This window comes from Lepus europaeus, chromosome 18 (assembly GCF_033115175.1).
Source record: "Lepus europaeus isolate LE1 chromosome 18, mLepTim1.pri, whole genome shotgun sequence".
NCBI classification, from domain to species: domain Eukaryota; kingdom Metazoa; phylum Chordata; class Mammalia; order Lagomorpha; family Leporidae; genus Lepus; species Lepus europaeus.
The window spans coordinates 53,587,695-53,608,603 of NC_084844.1; the positions used below are offsets into that span (position 1 = coordinate 53,587,695).

At 49.7% G+C, this 20,909-nt stretch overlaps 1 protein-coding gene across 1 annotated transcript in view; it reads left to right on the plus strand.

The window, feature by feature from the left end:
* Positions 1 to 20,909, plus strand: part of GLP2R (glucagon like peptide 2 receptor) — a 61,716-nt gene that overhangs the window by 19,897 nt on the left and 20,910 nt on the right. Inside the window, exons 4-7 of the mRNA XM_062175118.1 lie at positions 1,656 to 1,815; positions 2,784 to 2,844; positions 4,386 to 4,455; positions 13,966 to 14,054. Of these exons, the coding sequence (XP_062031102.1) occupies positions 1,656 to 1,815; positions 2,784 to 2,844; positions 4,386 to 4,455; positions 13,966 to 14,054 (380 nt within the window). The remainder of the gene's footprint in view (positions 1 to 1,655; positions 1,816 to 2,783; positions 2,845 to 4,385; positions 4,456 to 13,965; positions 14,055 to 20,909) is intronic.

A 20,909-nucleotide genomic window follows, 5' to 3' on the forward strand; every position in this document is an offset into this window, starting at 1 on the left:
AACCGTTCTTTGCACTTGCTGTTTTTTAAAAACAGCAAAGCTTTTCCCCATTGAAATCTGCATCTATTGAGATGGTTTTTCCTTTATCCTGCTAGTAACACATAACCTGTTCAGTGAATCTTGCATTCCTGGGGTAAATCCCACTTGGTTTTTATAGTTAGTTCTCTCCCCTCTGTTGCTGGACTCTGTTTGCTAATACGGTGTTTTGTTTAGCATTTCCTCATTGATACTCATGATAAGAATGGACCTCTAATTCTCTTGTGATGCCTCTGTTGAGTTTGTACCAATCTCTTAAAGGGAATTGGAATTTGTTCCCTCTTAAATGTATTTGAGATTAATTTTAATTCTTTCTCAAATACTTGATAGATCAAACCAGTGAAGTCATTTGCTCCTAGAGTTTTCTTTATTGTGAGACTTCAAATTGTGGTTTCATTATAAATCTTGCATCCTGTTCTATTTCTTCTGGTGTCTTTTATAAGTAGTGAGTTTTTCTAGCAGTTTGCCTGTTTCATCTAACTTTTCAAATTTACTGATAGTCTCTTTTCTTCAAAAAATTTACTTTATTTGAAAGGCAGAGTCACAGAGAGGGAGACACACACAATCATCCATCTGCTGGTTCACTCCCCAGATGGTCACAATAGCTGGGCTGGGACTGGGCCAACCCAAAGCCAGGAGCCAAGAGCTTCATCTAGATTGCCTACGTGGATAGCAGGGGCCCAAGCACTTGGGACATCCTCTGTTGCTTTCTCAGGCTCCTTAGCAGGGAGCTGAATCAGAAGTGGAGCAGCCAGGACTCCAACCAGTGCACGCATGGGATGCCACAGGTGGTGGCTTAACCCGCTGCACCACAGCACTGGCCTCTATGGTATTTCCCTTAGATTCTTTGAAGGCCTCTTGGATCTGAACTGGTGTTCTCAGCTGTATTGTCCGTTTCATTCCTGTAACTGATTATTTTCATCTTCACTTTTTTGGTCAACCCTTGGACATCCTTGCCACAACGTTCTCAATTTTGTTGGATTTTCCAAAGAAAAATCTATTTGCATTGATGTTCCTCTTCCACATTCTCTATTTCATTAATTTCTGCTTTTGTTTTCATGTCCTTCCATGTACTTTGTTTAATTGGATATTCTTTTTTATAACTTTTTTTTTTACATGAAGCTTGAGGGTCTCAGCTTTTTCTTTGTAATTAAGTGCATTTCGGGCGATAGATTTGATCCTAGGCTTGGTGTTAGCTACATACTGCAAGATTTGGTCTGTAGTATTTTCCTTACCCTCGGGTCAGAAATAATTTCTAATTTCCGTCCTAATTTCTTCTTTGACCCATAGGTCACTTGAAAGTCTGCTTCCTCATTTCTAATCATATGGATATCTTTGAGTTATTGGTTTCTGGTTAGAAAACTTGTCCTTTAGCGTCTCCATGCAGTAACTGCTGTGCTCTGTTTGTCTGAAACACGCCCAGAATGTTCTAGAAGAGGCTGGTCTTGAAAGCCCACACGACACCCTCCTTCACATGTCGATGTTAGTGCCAGGTGGTCAGAAGGGTGCAGAAGGGAGGGGGTGTGCTGGGGTGGGGGTGGAGGGGCTTCCCTATACCTACTCGGGATCCTGAAGCTGGGAAGGCTTGGACTCACCTTTGGGTGTTCTGTCCTCTGCAGATGTCCGTCTCCTGTCGCTCTGTCCATGTTCTCCTGCACTACTTTGTGGGTGCCAACCAGTTATGGCTGCTGGTCGAAGGCCTCTACCTTCACGGGCTGCTGGAGCCCACAGTGCTCCCCGGAAGGCGGCTGTGGCCCAGATACCTGTTGTTGGGTTGGGGTGAGTGATCTGACCCCCAGCCTCCCCTCCTGGGGAACCATCAAGAGGTGGGAGCCCAATAGAGCCTTTGGTTGGAGCCAGAAACCCAACTGGAGGGTAGCTTGTGGGGCAGATAACCCCCCGATGACAAGAGGCTCTAAGGAGAAGTGTGCAAGAAAGTATTTGATGGACTCGATGACATTCCAGGTACCCTGGCCCCAACTGTGGTAGTCTGTCCTGGATGCCATAACCACATATCTGTGTGGCTTAAACAGCAGGCATTCATTTCCCGCAATTCCAGAGGCTGGGACGTCCTGTACTGCCGGTTCTGGTGAGGGCTCGCTTCCCAGTTTACAGAATGCTGCCTTCATGCTGCAGGCTCACCTGGTGGAGAGAAAGAGCCAGCCGTCTTGACTGTAATGATACTGATTCTGATAAAAAACAGGAACACCCCACAGGAACATCTCTGCCCATGACCCCTTCCACACCTAATTATCTCCAAAGACCCTACTTCTACCTACGATCACATTGTGCAGAGGACTTCAACGTAGGAATTTAAGAAGGGCACATTTAGTTCATGACACCAAGTCTTTAGGTTGAGGATTTTTTTATTATAAAAATATGACCCAAAGTATTCAGATCTGGAACCCCTACCTCCACACGCCCTTGGGGGAATTTAACACTGAAGGCTTTAGAGGAAATAACCCGTGATTCGTGATTCGGTAGACTTCGTTAATGTCCTGAGATTTACTCTAAGCTACTTTGTGACAAGTGGCAATCCCTTCCCCTCTCTGGGTCTGGTTTCTCTGACAGTAAAACAATGATGGGCCCCGTGCCACCCTTCACATCTCCAGCTCTCTCAACGATCCTGTGATGCCTGGGTTGATACAAGTTGTACCCAGCTGTGCATGGCCCCATCAGGCTGCAGAGAGAGGCAGGCATATTTGGCCAATGTGCGCCTAATGACACTTCTTGTGTCTTCTCCCCAGCCTTGCCAGTGCTGTTTGTGGTCCCCTGGGGCATTGCTCGTGCACACCTGGAGAACACAAGGTAGGTCATTCACCTGGCCATACTTTTCCACGAGCCAGTAATTCCCAGATATATCCTGGTATGAGGAATGACAGTATATTTCCAAAGAGAACATTCACCCCCCATTTTAACCACCTAGAATATTATGAATGTAGATAGAATAATCACGTATCTTATAGTAATATGTTTATTTAGTTACACATGCATATTATCACAAAGATGCTGTAATAGATTTGCAGCAGCCTTAAATAAAGACATAAATACAGAAATACTTATTATAGCATCACTTACGGTAAGAAAAAAAAGGTGGGGCCGATGCCATGGCGTAGTAGGCTAAGTCCACGCCTGCAGTGCCGGCATCCTATGTGGGCACCGTTTTGTGTCCTGGCTGCTCTTCTTCCTACCCAGCTCTCCTCTATGGCCTGGGAAAACAGTAGAAGATGGCCCAAGTGCTTGGGCCCCTGAACCCATGTGGGAGACCCGGAAGAAGCTCCTGGCTTCTGGCTTTGGATTGGCCCAGCTCTGGTTGTTGTGGCCACCTGGGGAGTGAACCAGCAGTTGGAAGAACTTTCTTTCTGTCTCTCCCTTTCTCTGTCTATAACTCTACTTCTCAAATAAATAAAAGTCTTTAAAAGGAAAAAAAAAATAAAATCAACAAAACAACCTGGTTGCTGATCAGCATGGAACCACGAAACAAACTGTAACTTCTGTATATTGCAGACTATAATGAGACTACTGAAAAACACCTGCTTAGCTCTTGTCTTTGGACTTTCAGGGACTGAATCCCAACAACATGTTGCTGAATAATGTATGTGGGGAATTCAAAAAGTTCATGGAAAATGGAATAGAGATGCCTATCATATATTATATATGATAATATATATCATATTATATATATCATATATTATTATATGATATTATATATTATGTAATTATGTAATTCTGCTTTTCCTTCCAAGAAATCACCACCAAGCCTATATATATTTTTTCCCATGGAGTAACTTATACACACACACAGACATACATACATATATATATTATATATATATTTGACTCGATTCCTGGCTCCAGCTCTGGATTCCAGCTTCTTGTCAATGCAGACCCTAAAAGGCAGTAAATGATGACCAAGTAGTTGCATCCCTGCCACACATGGGGGAGACCTGGGCTGAGTTCCCAGCGCTTGGCTTCAGCTTGGCCCAGTCTCTGATGTTGTGGGCATTTGGGGAGTGAACCAGGAGATGGGAACCTGTGTGTTGTGTGTCTCTGCTTCTCTGCCTCTCAAATTATTTTTATTTCAATCTATACAGTTCAGGGTTTATGTTCATATGAACATAGAAAACAGGTAGAAGGCCATACTCCTCGGGCTGCTAGCATTGAAGAATAATTTCCTGGCATTCACAGGGAGGGAATTAGTCCTCTTGTCCCTTCCCCTACTCCAAGGGCAATGGCTGGTGGAAAGTAAGACCTCAGACAAGCATCCTCCCTCTAGAGGGCACGAGGACTTGACTGTCTGCTTCGTCTCATTTTTCAGTGTTTTTCTCCTGTCTGCTCTGTGCCCTTAGGTGCTGGGCAGAGAACAGGAATATGAATATCTGGTGGATCATCCGAGGACCCATACTGCTGTGTGTAACGGTAAGGACACGGCCTACCCTTTTTTGCCCGTGAGCTCAGCAGACATAAGGAACGCTCCCCATCACCTGCCATCCCCCAGGTTCCACAGAACAAGAAGGGGCAAGTTAGAAGCTTCTTGTTCTGGTTAAGGACCTCAGTTCAGGGTTGCCCTGTCAGCCCCTCCTTTCTGGATCTTCAAGGCATGCAGAGACCTGTTCCAAGCCATGTAGTGCAGGGCACCACGTGCACAAGGACGGGGGAAACCGATGCCTTTAGTTATGGAGGAGCCCAGCCACCGGGCTACCCGCTGCTGTCTTAGCACCATTAGTGGGAGGGAGGAAGAGAACACGTGAACTTTTAAGGAGAAAAACACAATCGAGGTTACTGCAAAGCTGGGAGGGCGGTCAAGGTCAGAATCGGGAGACAGAGGCTACCCTGAGACCCAGGGTGGCCTAGAATAGTTAGGATGGGAAGGACTGGTCCACTCGGTGTCACAAAACCCCTTTGGCTGGTAGGAAACCTGTCAGGGAAGATTGGCAGGGAGGCATCAAATCGCAGGAAGACTTGTGAGATCCCCGAGGGAGGCTGAGGGCCCCTCCTGCCTGCCTAGACACAGCTGTTGTCACCTGGTGCCCGCCGGGCACCCGCACTGTATTCTGCACTTTGCTCGCCCTCCTCTCCGAGGTATTATTGGACAGTCCAATTTTTTTGCCACTTAAACATGTATAGAAAAGGCCCTGTTCTCATAGAAGAATGTCAATATTTATCAATAATGGGAGACAACTCTCTGTCCAGACCTGGGTATGGCCTAGAAAGAAAACTATGCATAGAAATGGTGAGAAAAGCATGTTCGGGGAGAGGCCCTTGGTTGCAGGGCAGGGCTCATGTCCACCCTGGGCTGCTGCCCTGTGCCCTGCAGTCACTGGACACAGCTGAGAGAGTGTTCCAGATGAAGTCTCACCTCACATATCCCTAGCATGGCCTCATGAGCCCTACCTCACCTGCCTCACCTCTCTCTCCTCCACCCTCCACTCCTCTCCTCTCCAGCCACACTGCCCTGCTGGGGTCCCAGTACCCACCTCCTGCATGGGCACCTCTCCCTTTGCCTGGTAGCATTTTGAGTGTTTCTTACACACCAGTTCTAAGTGCCTGGTGAGAATGAACTCGCTTCATCTTCCCGGCCACCCTCTGACGTGGATACCATCATGACGCTTTTTTTATTGGCAAAGACATTGAGAAAACGACAGGTTACTTTCCTAAAGTCACAGAAAGGGGGAGCTGGGTCAGCCCAACAGGTCTGGCCAGGCAACAGGCAGACACCATGTCTTGCCTCTGGTCCCTATGCCTGGAATACTGACTGTTGCAGCCTCTTGCAAACTGTATTAGTTTTTTGTTGCTATAGTGCAACACCCAAAGCAGACTAGGTTTATAAGCGAGGGAAGTTTATTTGGCTCAGTTTTTTTTTTTTTTTTTTTTTTGGTGGGGGGTTCAATGATTTTAGTGAAGGCTGTCTTTTTTTTTTTTTTAAGATTTATTTATCTGGAAGGCAGAGTGCAGAGAGGGAGAGTGAGGGAGAGACAGAGAGAAAAAGAGAACTGGTTCACTCCTTTACTGACTGCAACAGTCAGGGTGGGGTTGGGCCAAAGCCGGGAGCAGGAACTCCATATGAGTCTCCCATGTGGATGGCAGGAACACCGGCACTTGGGCCATCCTCTGCTGCCTTCCTGGGTGCATTAGCAGGGAGCTGGATCAGAAGCAGAGTCGCTGGGACCCTCAGTGGTTGTCTGAGATGAGATGCTGGCATGACAACAGGTAAGCAGCAGCTTACCTGCTACATCACAATGCTAGGATTTTTTTTTTTAACAGGCAGAGTTAGACAGTGAGAAAGAGAGACAGAGTGAAAGGTCTTCCTTTTCTCTTGGTTCACCCCCCAAGAGGCCGCTATGGTCAGTGCGCTGCGACAGTTCGAAGCCAGGAGCCAGGTGCTTCCTCTTGGTCTCCCATGCGAGTGCAGGGCCCAAGCACTTGGACCATCCTCCACTGCCCTCCCGGGCCACAGCAGAAAGCTGGACTGGAAGAGGAGCAACGGGGACAGAATCTGGCTCCCCAACCAGGACTAGAACCCGGGGTGCCGGCACCACAGGCAGAGGATTAGCCTAGTGAGCCGTGGCACTGGCCTCCAGGATTTTAAAAGCATCCTCTCCCAAGAATCCCAGGCACTCGTTTATCATTGACATCAGGAGTAGCCTGGGGATTCTAATGTGTAGCCAGGGTTGAAAAACATTTTGCTATTCAAAGAGCAGTCCTTGGACCAACACTACCATCATCATCTGAGCACTTGTTATAAATTCAGGATCTCAGACCTCACCCTAGACCAACAAGATTCCCAGGCTTTGGATGTGCAATAAAGTATGTGGAGTGCTCTGTCCACACCTGTAGCTCTCAAAACTGGCTGCACATTAGAAACACCACAGTGGATCGTGCCCTGGACCAGTGACATCAGAAATGTGAGGAGTGGGTGGAGCCCGCTGGCCATGGCTGGAACCACTGCCCTGGGCTTTAATGCTTTGGCTTCCTGTGATGGGCTGACCTGCACGATGTGTTTTCCAGTCCCCAGGGTGACAAGAGAATGTGCTCTATCTTCTCATCTTGGATAGAATAACCTTTACTTGCTGCCGCTTTGACAACTCCAACACTGGTGGCTCCACTCAAAGGACCGTAGTCACCTTAGCTCCCAATGGACTTCTCATCTGTCTATCCATGCCTTCTCCTCCCCCTGCTCACCCTGCCCAGCAAATGTCTCCACCATCCATGGCCCCAGACACCCAAGCCAGAAGCCCTGGTGGCCTTCCAACCTCCGTCTTCTTCCTGCATGCAGCAGCCACTCGGACGTCTTGTCTTCCTCTAAAGTTCTCTCCAAGCCACCGCTTCTCCTCCCACTGTTGCTGCTCTCCTTCAGCCCTTGGGATTTCTTGGTCAGACCTCTGCAAAAGTCTCCTGTTTGTCTCCCTTTCTTCATCCTCACTGCTGGAAATTTGTCCTCCACATTTCAGCCAGAGTGATCTTTCATGGTTAAAGTGACCTCCCTATTCAAGGTCATGAACTGGGATGACGTGACATGGACCACAGGCAAAGGCTTTGAATTGTCTCTCAGTTTCCAAGGAGGGAAGTTTTGTGGAAAAATAAGGGACTCAACCTGATGCCTCCCCAACCCAACGGAGCTGTAGGATTCTTTGATTCTGCATACCGGTTTCAGGGCTCCTAGGAGAGTCGAATTTGATGTGACCTGACATATGCAAAGGAAAAACAAGGCCAGACACTGAAATGGAAGGAGCTGATCTGGGGGTGAGAAGCCTGGGCCTATGATTAACATGTGATGTGCTCTGTAGCCAAGTGGATTGACCTCTCTGGGGTTTGGTTCTGTTTTTTCATCTGTAAAATTAGAAGTAGTCTCGATCAGTGTTCCCTTATTTGGGGGCAGGGCAGGGCCGGGGGTAGTGATTCTACCCCCTAGGGACGTGTCTGGATACTTAATGATCACAGGCAGGGGAGAGGGTTGCTACTGGCCTCTAGTGGATGGTGGTCAGGAATGCTCTCAGCTTCCTACACTGCTAAAGACAGCCCCCAGAGCAAATAATTGCCTTGCTCTACATATCAGAGTGGGATTGAGAAACCCTGGACTACATAGAGGCTGCACATTAGAACAACCTGGGGAGGTTCAAAAAAATATCCAGGCTGGCGTCCACCCTACCCAGTAGAGCTTCCTCCGTCCTGGCTGTCTTCCCCCTTCATTGGCATTCCCTGAGGAATGTCCTTGGAAGTCAGAGTCTAATAGCCATCATCCCAAGACTCATCAGACTATGACTGAACCAATGTCTGCCTTCACGTTTGGTCCTATGACCACATGTTGCAGTTTTCCACCCCTCTGAATAGACATAACCACCACTCCGAGAAAGACCCTGGGTCCCTGCATGACTGCATGGAGCAGAGCTTCTGCCAATGTGACATGAGCAAAAGATGAAGCCTTTATCGTATTCAGAAAAACATAATAATTCCTTGACCCCACATGTGTTCTATTTAGATGAAAGTTACAAAAAGGAAAACAGTAGGGGCCAGCGCCTGGCTTACTTGGTTAATCCTTCGCCTGCAGTGCCGGCATCCCATACGGGTGCCGGATTCTAGTCCCGGTTGCCCCTCTTCCAGTCCAGCTCTCTGCTGTGGCCCAAGAAGGCGGTGGAGGATGGCCCAAGTGCTTGGGCCCTGCACCCGCATGGGAGACCAGGAGGAAACACCTGGCTCCTGGCTTCGGATCGGTGCAGCTCCGGCTGTAGCTGCCATTTGGGGGGTGAACCAATGGAAGGAAGACCTTTCTCTGTCTCTTTCTCACTGTCTAACTCTGCCTGTTAAAAAAAAAAAAAAAAACAGTAATCCCTATTGAGCTGATGGTAGATGGCATTTGAGTACTCAATGCTTTCCTTTCAGCTTGGTTAAATTTGAGCACAGGCTCTGTTTTCCGGAGCATGGAGCATTGTTTTCTGGAGAAAACTCAAGTATGCATGGTGAACAGAGTATTGGGACCACAGGGAATCTCCTAGCCCAGATTCAGGCTCTCTGGTGAGCATCCCCAGTTGTAGTCAGAACTCTCCCACTGCCCACCCCCTTTAGCCTGGGTCTGCTGATCAGGACTGGGGTTGACGTGAGTGTATGTCATGCCTAAGCTCCAGATACGTTGGTGGACTTCACCTGCTGCTCTGTTGGTACAGGATTCCTTATGTCTCAGAAATGCTACAATGGTGACTCCAGATGCTCCTTGGGTCTTCCACCAGTCACCAAAATTGGAGAATTCCCATCTCTTTCTTTGTGTAAGACTTCACCACTTAAGTTAACCTCACCCCTGGGTGTACATTTTGACTTGCATCTCATTGGAACATGATATATCTTTATATTCTAGTCCTCCCTGCCCTCAGTAGAAAAATCAATAAAGCTTTGATTAGTCAAACTCTTCAAGGACAGCCTTACAAAATTATTACACCGTGCAGAGTTGTTCTATTCCTATCCTGCTCTCTGGAGCTAACAGATTGAACACTGTTGAATGGCATTTTTGAGCTCCCAAATGCAATGAGCCATCTGTTGACTTCGTGAGTCATAAAGTCAGGAGCCTTCATTCATTCTCATTGAGTCTTCTCTAACAGCCTCAGCACTAGACGGCATGGAGAAATTGGCAAAATTAGTCTCCACTGGTTTAGTCCTCTGTGAGTCCCTCTGCCCCACCAGGATCCCAGGGACTTTGTGCTGCCCCAGGATTCCCAGGACATCGCCTCATTCCCAAATATGCTCCACTGCTGAAGAGTTAGAATGGGAATCTCCCCGTACCCTGGGCTTTCCCACCCCCTCAAATCTCACCTTTGCTGCACCCCTGCTTCTCTTTGCACAGTGACAGTCCGATCACAGGTGTTTGTTGATGTCTTTATTATTGCGAACATTTGCTCGCATGCATGAATGAAGAATACAGGCTTCTCCCAAGCGCTCCTTATCTTCTATGGGATGTATGCATCCCAGCAGGGCTCTTGGGCAGAGAAAGTTTTGCTCCAAAGAAGTAACTCTAAGGGGTAGGTAATTTAGTCCGCACAGCAGGCCAGGGGAGGAGGGACTTGGGGACAATTGGCAGAGTTTATGGGTAGTTAAGACCTCCCCCTGAGCTCTTCCCATGCTGCCCATCCTCTCTGCCAACCCATAGGCCCAGATCTGTGCACAGAAGCTGGGCTGTCAGAAAGAGGGTCACCAAAACTGTTACACTGGAGAATGCAACTGAGGTATGAAGACTTGAAAGGAGCCTTAGGTGTGTGCCTCCTACATCTGATCACAGAATCCTAGAGGAGCTGGCTGGGTGCCTGTGTCCTCATTCAGCCACTGTCCTGCTCATGGGGAGCGACATCACGCAGGTTGCTGTCTTCCCCGAGGTCTAGGTGAGCAGAGGCTCCTGGGTCACTCCATGGCAGTGAGGCAGTGCCTCCCCAGCCCTGCCATCCCCGCGTGGCCCACTGGTTGATGCCCATTTTCTCTTGACTGGTCTCTGGAAGGCACAAAAGACAGTGAATCAACACGCTCATCTTCGAAGCCCTTTGTTTCCTAGGAGACAGTGCTGATCGAAATTAATTTGCTGAAATATGTCTTTCCCTGTTGCACTCACTTGTAAGAAAAATGGTTGTGCTCAACCAATCACTAAGCCAAGGGCACAGTGTTTTCCCTTGATGATGAAAAACAGATATCCCATTAAAAGGGATAAATTACTTGGTTACATTGAGTGTATACTTAAATTTTCTGTGACTAAATATTCTTTGGCCGGGAACCTCCTTCATTCCTGTTGGCTTACAGAGCGCATACACAGCCTCTTGCCTGAAACTGTAGCCTTGCAGCATCGAGCACTGATGGTCCTGAGGCCAGTAAGCAAGGTGCATGCTGGATTCTGCAGCTTGCGTCCCAATATGTACTTGCAGAATTTTGCTGTTAGGGACTTTAGTACCAGGCTGGCTCACGTCTCTAGAGACCCCTTCGTTAATGATCACCTGATCGCCAGTGCTTTCGCCATGGCGTAGAAGCATAACCAAGTCTTCCGTCTTAAAAACAGATGCAATGAATAAACCACTTTCAGGGCCAGTGTTGTGGCATAGCGGGTAAAGCCACTGCCTGTGACACCTGTATCCTGTATGGGCACTGATTCGCATCCTGGCTGCTCTGCTTCCAATCCAGCTCCTTGCTAATGGCTTTCCTATGGTTGAAATTTCTGAGAAATCTCCTTTCTCTTTACCATACTGGCTGTACGAGCACTGGAATCTGGCTTGTGCTCCCATTGTGGAAGTGCTGCTTTTCTTAGTGAGCTGCTTGTTGCTAAAGGCAGTCTTATTTTGCTTAATGGTCATAGTATCTACACTTCCTTAAAATTTTTCTGTGGGCTTCCAGAATACCACTTCCATGGAGTTCATTCCATGGAATTCCATTCCTGCTCTAGCTACTCTTTCTGAATGTCCTTTGTCATCTCACTCTGGGGCCATTGGTGTGGGGTAGCTGATAAGACTAAGCCTGCAATGCCAGCATTCCACATGGGCCCTGGTTCAAGTCCCAGCTGCTCCACTTCCAATCCAGCACCCTGCTAATGGCCTGGGGAGAACATCAGAGGATGGCTCAAGTGCTTGGGCTCCTGCACCCAAGTGGGAGACCTGGAAGAAACTCCTGGTGTTGGCCTGGCTCAACCATGACCACTGTGGCCACTTGGGGAGTGACCCAGCAGATGGAAATCTCTCGCTCGGTCTCTTCCTCTTTCTCTGCAACTTTGAGTTTCAAATAAATACACCTTTTTAAAGAAGAATGATTTTCCGAACCTTCCTTCTCTCTCCGTCTACACAGTCCCTGGATGATCTTGTCTACCCCGGTGGCTTCTTGCTGTGTCTGGGATGACTCTGCTGAGATCTGGACACAAATATCGAATGGCCGTGGGCATCTCTTGTGTTCAGAACCACTGGATCTGCTCACCCCCATCCTCGCCCAGTGTTCTTTCTCCATGTGGTCCCTCTCTTGGGTGGCTTCTTGCTGTGTCTGGGATGACTCTGCTGAGATCTGGACACAAATATCGAATGGCCGTGGGCATCTCTTGTGTTCAGAACCACTGGACCTGCTCACCCCCATCCTCGCCCAGTGTTCTTTCTCCATGTGGTCCCTCTCTTGGTGAGTGGCACCACCACACATTCTGAGAGCTACTCCAGAACTTTGGGGTCATCTTCGACCTCACATCCAAACGGTAACAAATGGCATTTGAGCCAAACTTCCTAATAACTTCCAGCCTGTCGCTTCCTCCCCATCTGGAAGCATCAAGGCAGCTGTCTGAGTTGGCCTCTCTGTCTGCTTTCCCCGGGAGCTCTGAAACTGTCTCCCAATGGGCCCCCTTCTTCCTGTCTTGCCTTCATGTAATCCGTTCTCCACACTGCTGCTCGGAGGAGCTTTCTGAAATGCCAAAGTGCGCACGTGAGCAGATCACACGCCTACCCAAGATTCATCAGTGGCTCCCCATGGCTTTCTGAAGATAATCAACCCTCCCCCACTTAGTGTGACCTGGGAAGGCCCTGCATCACTTGGCCCGCCCTCCCTCTGCAGTCTCACTCCTCACACACTCCAGTGTCATTCTCTAAGCCCACACCCAGCCGTTGCTCTTGTGTACCTACAGGTGGCTGCTATGAGCTCTCTTAAGGGTGTAGCTGAGACATCCATTAGGGGTAGGCATTTGGTGTAGAGGTTAAGACACCTGCATCCCATATTGGAGTGCCTGGGTGGCAGTCCTGGCTCCAGGCCCCATTCCAGCTTCCTGCTAGTGTACACCTTGGGAGGTAGCAGTGATGGTTGAAGTGGTTGGGTCCCTGCCACTCACATGGGAAGCCTGGCTTGACTTCCCAGCCCTGGCTGTTGCAAGCTTTTCAGGAGTGAACCAGCAGGTGAGAACTCTCACTCTGTCTCTTTGCCTTTCAAATAAATGAGTAAATAAGTACTTTCAAAAGATATTAGCCAAAGTTGCAGCCACCTGAAGTCTTAAATAGGGCTGGAAATTTGGCTCCCAGGGTGGTTCATATGGCTGGTGAGTGATGTTTGTTGTTGATCGAGGGCTTGATTCTCCTACACCAGCCTTTCTACGGACTGCTTGTGCCTGGCTTCCCAGCGAGTGAGCAGTTCAGGGGGTGAGCAGGAGAGAGAGTGCCTGGTAGCACCTGGCTCAGGAAGTGACATCACTTCCGCCATATTCTTTGCGTTAGATGCAAGTAGCCACATGAAGCTGACATTCAGTGAAGGTGGAGTAGGATTAGATTCTTCTCATTAGGGAGAATACCAAGGAATTCAGACATAACTAGAAATTTCTCCCAAGGTGGGATTTGGTCAACTCGTGCCAGTTGTGGGAGGCATTCTTGGGCATGGGGAGCGTGTGCTGTGCAGTTTCCTGGCAGCAGTGGGACCTCACGTTAGACACCACAGGGGGCCAGCATTCCTTGCAGGATGGCATGAGGTGTAAGTGATTATATCAGTCACTGGCTCAGTCCATGACCACCTGTGTTACTGGGAGATTTATCTCCTACACACCTCTGTTTCTTCGTAGTATTATGCGGATAAAAATGATTGTGGCTACTTCCCAGGTATAGAAAGTTCTTGGCCCAGTGCCCAGACTGGTAACTGAGCAAATGTTAGTAAATATTAGCAATAGTGTCGATGTCCTTCTGCCTTTTGCACATGGCTTCAGTGGTGGGGCCAAACAAGTGGCTTACCAAGATCTCCTCCAGACTTGGAGTTCAGATGACCGTTGGGACAGTGGGGATTACCACCCGGCCAGCTAACTACCAGACTGGCCCTGGTTGACCACCCGGCCAGCTAACTGCCAGACTGGCCCTGGTTGACACGGACGAGGCGCTCATGGCTGAGTCCCAGGGTGACCTGAACATTGGCAGCCCTGTGGAGACCATCACTTACCTTAACGCACATTGTTCTTTGTTCAAGGTCAATTTCTTCATCTTCCTGAAAATCCTCAAGCTTCTCATTTCTAAGCTCAAAGCCCACCAAATGTGCTTCAGAGATTATAAGTACAGGTGAGTGGCTGAGTTAGACTCGTTCTGACTGTTCTGCCTGACGTCCTGGGAAGAGGGGCACGCATTGCATTTGTATGTTTATCTGCTAAGGTCAGGATGCCAGGGAAAGCCCTTTTTTGCCAGGGACGAGGACCTTCTGACCCCAAAGGAATATCTACTGGGCAATCAAGGGCACACATGTCCGCTAACAGAAAAATGTTCAAATGTCTCTGACAATCACTGGTTTATGGGGAAGGGGAAAGTCTTATCTCTGTAGGGATAGGGAACCCTGGCTGGGCTCAGAGAGACCCCGGGCTAGCCTAAGTCCAAGTTCTCATCTCTCCGTGTGTAGGACGACATAGATAGAGGTGCGCAGACACGTGGGATTTTTTGAAAGGCAAAGGGATGGTGCGCATTCAGACAAGAGCGTGGACAACCTCCTGAGGGAGACTTGCCCCCACCCAGACTAGGGTCATCCTTTTTATAGGGTCAGGGGTGGTGCTCGGGGCAGGACCCAACTGCAGTTCCAAGGAGGCAAGGTTTGGGGTGGGGCTGGTGTCTGGTGCACAATGAGGAGTAGGGGTGATGAGGTGTCCTGGTGTCTGGTGCACAATGAGGAGTGGGGGTGCCAGGCCTTCAGCCCTGCTGAGTCGGCCTGAAGGTGCTAGGATTTGGATGGTGCACGCGGCTTGGGTGTTGGGAGTCCTCAGCTCCTTGTCACTCACTAGCTATCTCCCTAGCCATATTATTATGAAGGGAAGTTGGGCAATTGTCTTCCGGGGGAAGAATTCGAGGCAACAGAAGGAACGACATATGCATGACCCAGAGGAGAGTGTCCGGGTGTCTTTGAGCCCTTGAGAAATAAGACCCCACCTTTTTTAGAGTGCAAGGAAATCCATTCTGCACGTGGCTGCTCTTTGCTTGTGACTTGCGTTTTGTCTTCTGCTGTCTGCATTGCCAGAGAACCCATGTCATAGTGAGTCAGGTCCTAGGTGTGAGATCTGCATTTTTGTTTTAAAAATGAGTGAACGTGTGAATGAATGAGAGATGGGGGGCCCACTCCCCCTCTTCCCAGTTGTTCCTTACTTCCTATGTAGCCTGCACCTTCTAGCAGGGGACCTTGGAGCAGGGGGAGTGTTTTAGCCCATAGAGTAGTTCTGAGGGTCAGCATTGAAGTCCACACAGCAGGTCTGAGAAGGAGACTGAGTGAGGAGTGGCTGTGTTCCTCGCTCTTTCAGACTGGCCCTGGGGCTAAGAGGTAGTTTTCCCATTTCTCCGATAAACATTTCCTGATGCCTGCAAGGTGCCTGTGCTATGTGTGGGACAAAAGGTAAATACAGTGTGGGTCCCATCTTTGAGATGCATGCATGGTGTTACCCTAAGGACTGGGACACTGTTCCTGGAGCAGCAGGCTGGCCGTGACTCAGACTTGCCAACTGATCTTGGTGCAAGAAGCTCGGGCCACCTTTGCCAGCTTGCTAGTGTGAGGAGTGGGAGTATCCTGACAGACCATTCCTCGGCTTCTTGTGAGCCGCGGAGAAGGCCATAGATTGGGGCAATCCCAATCCAGTCGGAGGTGTGGAGTAGTATTTGCTCAGGATCCAGATCCCAGATGCTATCTTCCTGAAACCCTCCCTCCAGGAGGTCTAGAGGAGTAAACACACAGGGTTTAGGGCGAGGCAGATACATACTGGAGTTGCTTGCTGGGGCTTGGGCCCATATGTTTTTGCAGAAATCTCTAGCCCCTGGGCCTGGGCCCAAGCCCTGGGGAGCCACACTGTCTCTCTTGGTGCCTCTAAGTGGCCGTGCAGGCTCTCTGGCCTCTCTCCAAAGGCCTGGCCTCACCCTCTCTGAGCATGGTGCTCCCACGGCCAAGCACAGCTGTCTAGGTCCATTGCTCAGTTTTATTCAGGGAGAGGGGTCTGAACAATCAAGTGCAGGAAAAATCAGAGGGCCCCAGAGACTGGACACAGAGGCCGGTACTCCCAGGGGACAGAAAGAGGGAGCAGATGAATCTCGGGGAACTCTGAGCCTAAACTTGGGTGTTTGGTGCCTCCAAAGCCCACCGTGTACCCCTAGGAGCTTCCCCCCACTCCATGTCCACAGCGACCCCTACAGCAGTTTTCTATCCTGGCTGCTCACGAGCATCGCCCAAGAGCACAGCCTTGCTCGTGCCTCTGCCATGGTGCGTTCTGATCCAGTAAGCACGAGATGGAACCTACCATTGTGGTGGGGCGCAGGGATTAAAACACAGGACTTTATTAGCCAGCTGGCGACTGCCAGTCACAGAGCAAGTCCGGAAAGACAGCCCCGGGTTGCCATGGTGGCTTTTTAAAGGCAGAACCTACTTTTTATCAGACATTTGATTATGCGTGTGAGCTTGTGCGAGCGGAAAGCAGGCATACAGAAGTGAGAAGCAGTTAGCTAATTAGCCAGGTTTTTTTTTTTTTTTTTTTTTTTTTTTTTTTTTTTTTTTTTGTAACCTTGACACCACCTGTGCTATCCTGTGTCCACAGCCAGGAGTAGACGGGAGAAACCACAGTCAAGTGGCCTTGGCCATTGTCAAGCAAGCAGAGGTACAGAAAAGCTAGAAATGGGTCAGTTACAAACTAGCATTTAATTGTATGAAGAGCAGACCGTGTTTTACAATAACCAAGCAAAATAACCTGTTGAGCTTTGGGTCCCTTGTCACACCATGTGGACTTCTTAGAACTCTCCAGGAGGTTCTGATACCCACAGGAGATGGGTCAGACACACTGGTAGAGTCCCAACATTGGGGTTTCCTGGCTGCGCTGTGACAACAGTTTCTATACAGCCTCAACGTTGTCTTTCCAGGCTCAATCCAAGATAATGGCTTCCAAACGTTTCAGGTCGTACATCCCTATCAGTAAAGAAATGGTGGGCATGCCCATATACGTTATTAAGTATACTGAAAAGTAGGAAATTAAAAAGGAGAGACAAAAATGGATATGCACAGCGCTTCTACCTTCTATGGTTGTATTTTCTTCCCGTATCAAATAGATTTCCTTGCCCAGGCCTGGAGGGTGCACACCCCCTTGCAAGCCATTGATCTGGGGGAAGAGTAAACAAAGATATTGGGGAGGACCTCATAGCTAGCTCATGAAGGTTCAGAATGGCTGTTTGGGAGGAGAAAGGATAACCCTGCCTGGCATATACAATCTGTCTGCAAACTCCTTGCCCCTGCCCTTGTTTGAGGAAAAACCTTGAAAGGGAACACCTGGGTCCGTGCCTACCTGAAGCTCTCCTGGGGTGAGCGGTCTCAGCTTGGCGTGGTTTCTACCATCTGGGGAGAGCCCTGGGGCAGGTTGGGAGTGGGGGTGCTGTCTGTGTCCCTGAGTGGCCGGGACTTTGGCGGGCTCCCTGACGCCAACTGTACTTACAGCAGGCTCATGTGTATAAACTGGACCATTACTCATTTTTAATGTCCGTGGAAGGCTGGGGCAGGAGTTGGGGGCTCCTCTCCAGTGCCTGCGTGCCTCCCCAAGCGTCCTGTTCTTGATGCTAGCAGGCCCAGAAACCCACAGCAGGCCCCACGCCGTGGCTTGCTGATGATGCAGTTAATGCAGAGTAGCTGGTGTTGAAGGAGCCCCGAGGATGGCCTCAGAACCCACCCCTGGCCCCCAGCACCCCCTGCCTGTGGGGGAGGAGGCGCATTCCCCAGAGCCAGGGCCGCCTGCACTGAGTAGGGTGGGTGAGAGCTGAGAATTTCCTCCTCGACTGTGCTTTTCACCGTTGCCTTCCCCCTTCTGTCTTCTTACCCTTTCTGCAAGCAACACAGTCCATTAGCTCAAGCTGATGGACTGGCGAAAAAGCCAGGGACTCGTCTCTCAGAACGCACCTGTGCCACCTTAATCTACTCACTGGGCTGGAAAATCCCGCAGCCTCTGTGAGCTCATTTGCCCGTCTTGCTCCCAGGAAGCAGTGTGAATTCTCTCGTTTCCAGGTTCTGAGATAGTTAACTATTGTCACCCCCTTGGGGCATTTGCCCCTGCAGCTCCCAGAGCCCTCCTCCACATTGGAAGGTCACTCTTCTGCCATGTCCTCCCTTATGTCCACTGCATTTTTGTCCAAAATCCAGTGGGTACAGGCTGCCTGCACCTTCCCGAGATTTTGAGAGCTCTCAGAACACGGTGCTCCAGATCTGCCCCTCCCCTGCCCCTCCCTGGAGTATATTTTAGAAAAGTTGGAACTAAACACATTTAGGCCCTGCCAGAGAGGCGAGTTTCTAGGAGCTAGAGACCCGTCTGTCAGCTTAGCCCTTGTCCCTCAGTTTCCACCACGGGGCAGAGGGAACAGCAAATGGCCCATCTGTCTGGCTTGGAGAGGGAGAGCTGAGCCAAGTGCGGAGGAGGAGTGGTCGGGCCACCATAAATGGGGTGAGCAGTGCCCTTGGAACACGGAGACCAACAGACCTTCAGCTCCTAGGGTTCCCTGATTGTGGTCCCTGGCATGGAAGCAGCTCTCTTTTCACAGATAGAGGGTCTTCAGTCCCCACACATCACGTGGGAAGTTAACTCATGAATTTCTTTTTTAAAAACAAATTATTGACTTATTTGAAAGGCAGAGTTACACAGAGCAGGGTGTGGGGGTGGGGGTGGGGAGCGCTGTCATTCACTGGTTCATTCCCAGATGGCTGCAGTGGCTGGGGCTGGGCCAGACTGAAGCCAGGGGTCTCAGCTGCATCCGGGTCTCCCACATGGGTGGCAGGGGACCAGCCACTTGGGCCATCGTCGGCTGTCTTCCCAGGCACGTTAGCAGGGGGCTGGTTTGCAAACAGAGCAGCCAGGACTTGAACTAGCACTTGGATATGAGATGCTGTCATCACAGGCAGTGGCTTTACCTACTGTGCCACAATGCAGCCCCCATAATGAATTTCTTACAGGGAATCGTGTCTTTTTTTTTCTTGGACAGGCAGAGTTAGACAGTGAGAGAGAGAGACAGCGAGAAAGGTCTTCCTTCCGTTGGTTTGCCTCCCAAATGGCCACTACGGCCGGCACGCTGCGCCGATCTGAAGCCAGGAGCCAGGTGCTTCTCCTGGTCTCCCATGGGGTGCAGGGCCCAAGCACTTGGGCCATCCTCCACTGCCCTCCCGGGCCACAGCAGAGAGCTGGACTGGAAGAGGAGCGACCAGAGGGGATCATGTCTTAACTGGCTAAACCCTAGAGTCCATTTGGAAAGGACTTTGTGGTGAGCAATTCAGGGGAGGAAAGATTTCTCTTTTGCCTTCTTAGGGTTCCTGGCTGGGTTTGAACAACAAACAAGGGTGAAAGTACAAAAATGTATTTAATAAGATGTCTGTGGCATGGGTGTCTTCATAAGGAAATGAAGATCAAAGAAATGGTCAAACACACGTTTTTATGCTGAGTTTGATGGAGAGTGGATGGTCATAGAGAAGGACCACTGGACCAGTGGGCTATAATCGAATGGTCAGAACCTAGCGGAACTTAGCGAGGTCTGTGTCATCAGAGATGAGGATCTTCCTTTCCTCCCACTGCAGGGAGGCACCTCTCGCCTGAGGGTCTTAGGGCTGCCCTCCGAGGGTCAGAGCACCCCTCCCAGGTGATGCCATGAGCTTCCCCAGGAGGGAACGGTAGGGGGAGGTCAGGGAGAGCTTCCTGCTTCTGTAGGCTTCTCAGATGCCTTCGGCTTAAAGTGTTCGGTATGCCCAGCTCCTCATTGGGGAGCAGAGTGTCGTGAGCCCTGTCAGCAACCAGATCACAACTGGAAGCAGGATGGATCAGAATCATTGGAAAAATGCCAGCGCCGCGGCTCACTAGGCTAATCCTCCACCTAGCGGCGCTGGCACACCGGGTTCTAGTCCCGGTCGGGGCACCGGATTCTGACCTGGTTGCCCCTCTTCCAGGCCAGCTCTCTGCTGTGGCCAGGGAGTGCAGTGGAGGATGGCCCAAGTCCTTGGGTCCTGCACCCCATGGGAAGACCAGGAGAAGCACCTGGCTCCTGGCTTCGGATCGGCATGGGCCGGTCACAGTGCGCCAGCCATAGCGGCCATTTGGGGGGTGAACCAATGGAAGGAAGACCTTTCTGTCTCTCTCTCACTGTCTAAATCTGCCTGTCCCCTCCCCCCCCCCCCAAAAAAAAATAGCGACAACTAAAATGGATGGGTCATTTATCACGTGTCAGGTACTGCTTATCCCAGGGTTTACCCCAGGTGATTTGTCTAGTCCTTACTGTGAACCTGTCAAATGGGTGCCACAATTCGCATAATCCAAAGGTCACACCTGGCGACACTGGGATTTGAACCAGGCCCAGGAACTCCCATTGACTTTGACCTCGTTCACCCCCCCCACCCCCGTATTTGCTCATGTGCCCAGAGCAGATGTTCACTAAGTCTTTGTTGAATGGTTGAAAGTTTGCAATAAACGGTCCCATTTCAATAAACAAATGGCCATGGATGAAAAATAAGCATAAACATAGCCCACAAGGGTAAAATGTTCTAGCTATTTATGGATTTTCCTCTGAACAGGGACACACATATTGCTGTGTCTAAGGAGAAATTAGAATGAGGTAAGGAGTGGAAAATCCCTTCCTGTGTTCATCCAGAGTGAGAGTGGCTACTAGAAGGACCTGAAACTTCCTAACAAGATGGCTTGCATGTTAAATGCGTGTGGGATCCTGGAATGTAAAAATGACATTAGTGGAGAAACCAATGAAGTCAACATAAAGCGTGGAGTTTGGTGATAGCAGTGTACTGGTGTCAGTGTCTTAGTTTGGGGGGGATGCACTACAGTTAGGCCGTATGTTTTTTTTTTTTTAAAGATTTATTTATTTGAAAGTCAGAGTTACACAGAGAGAGGAGATGCAGAGAGAGGTCTTCCATCCACTGGTCCACTCCGC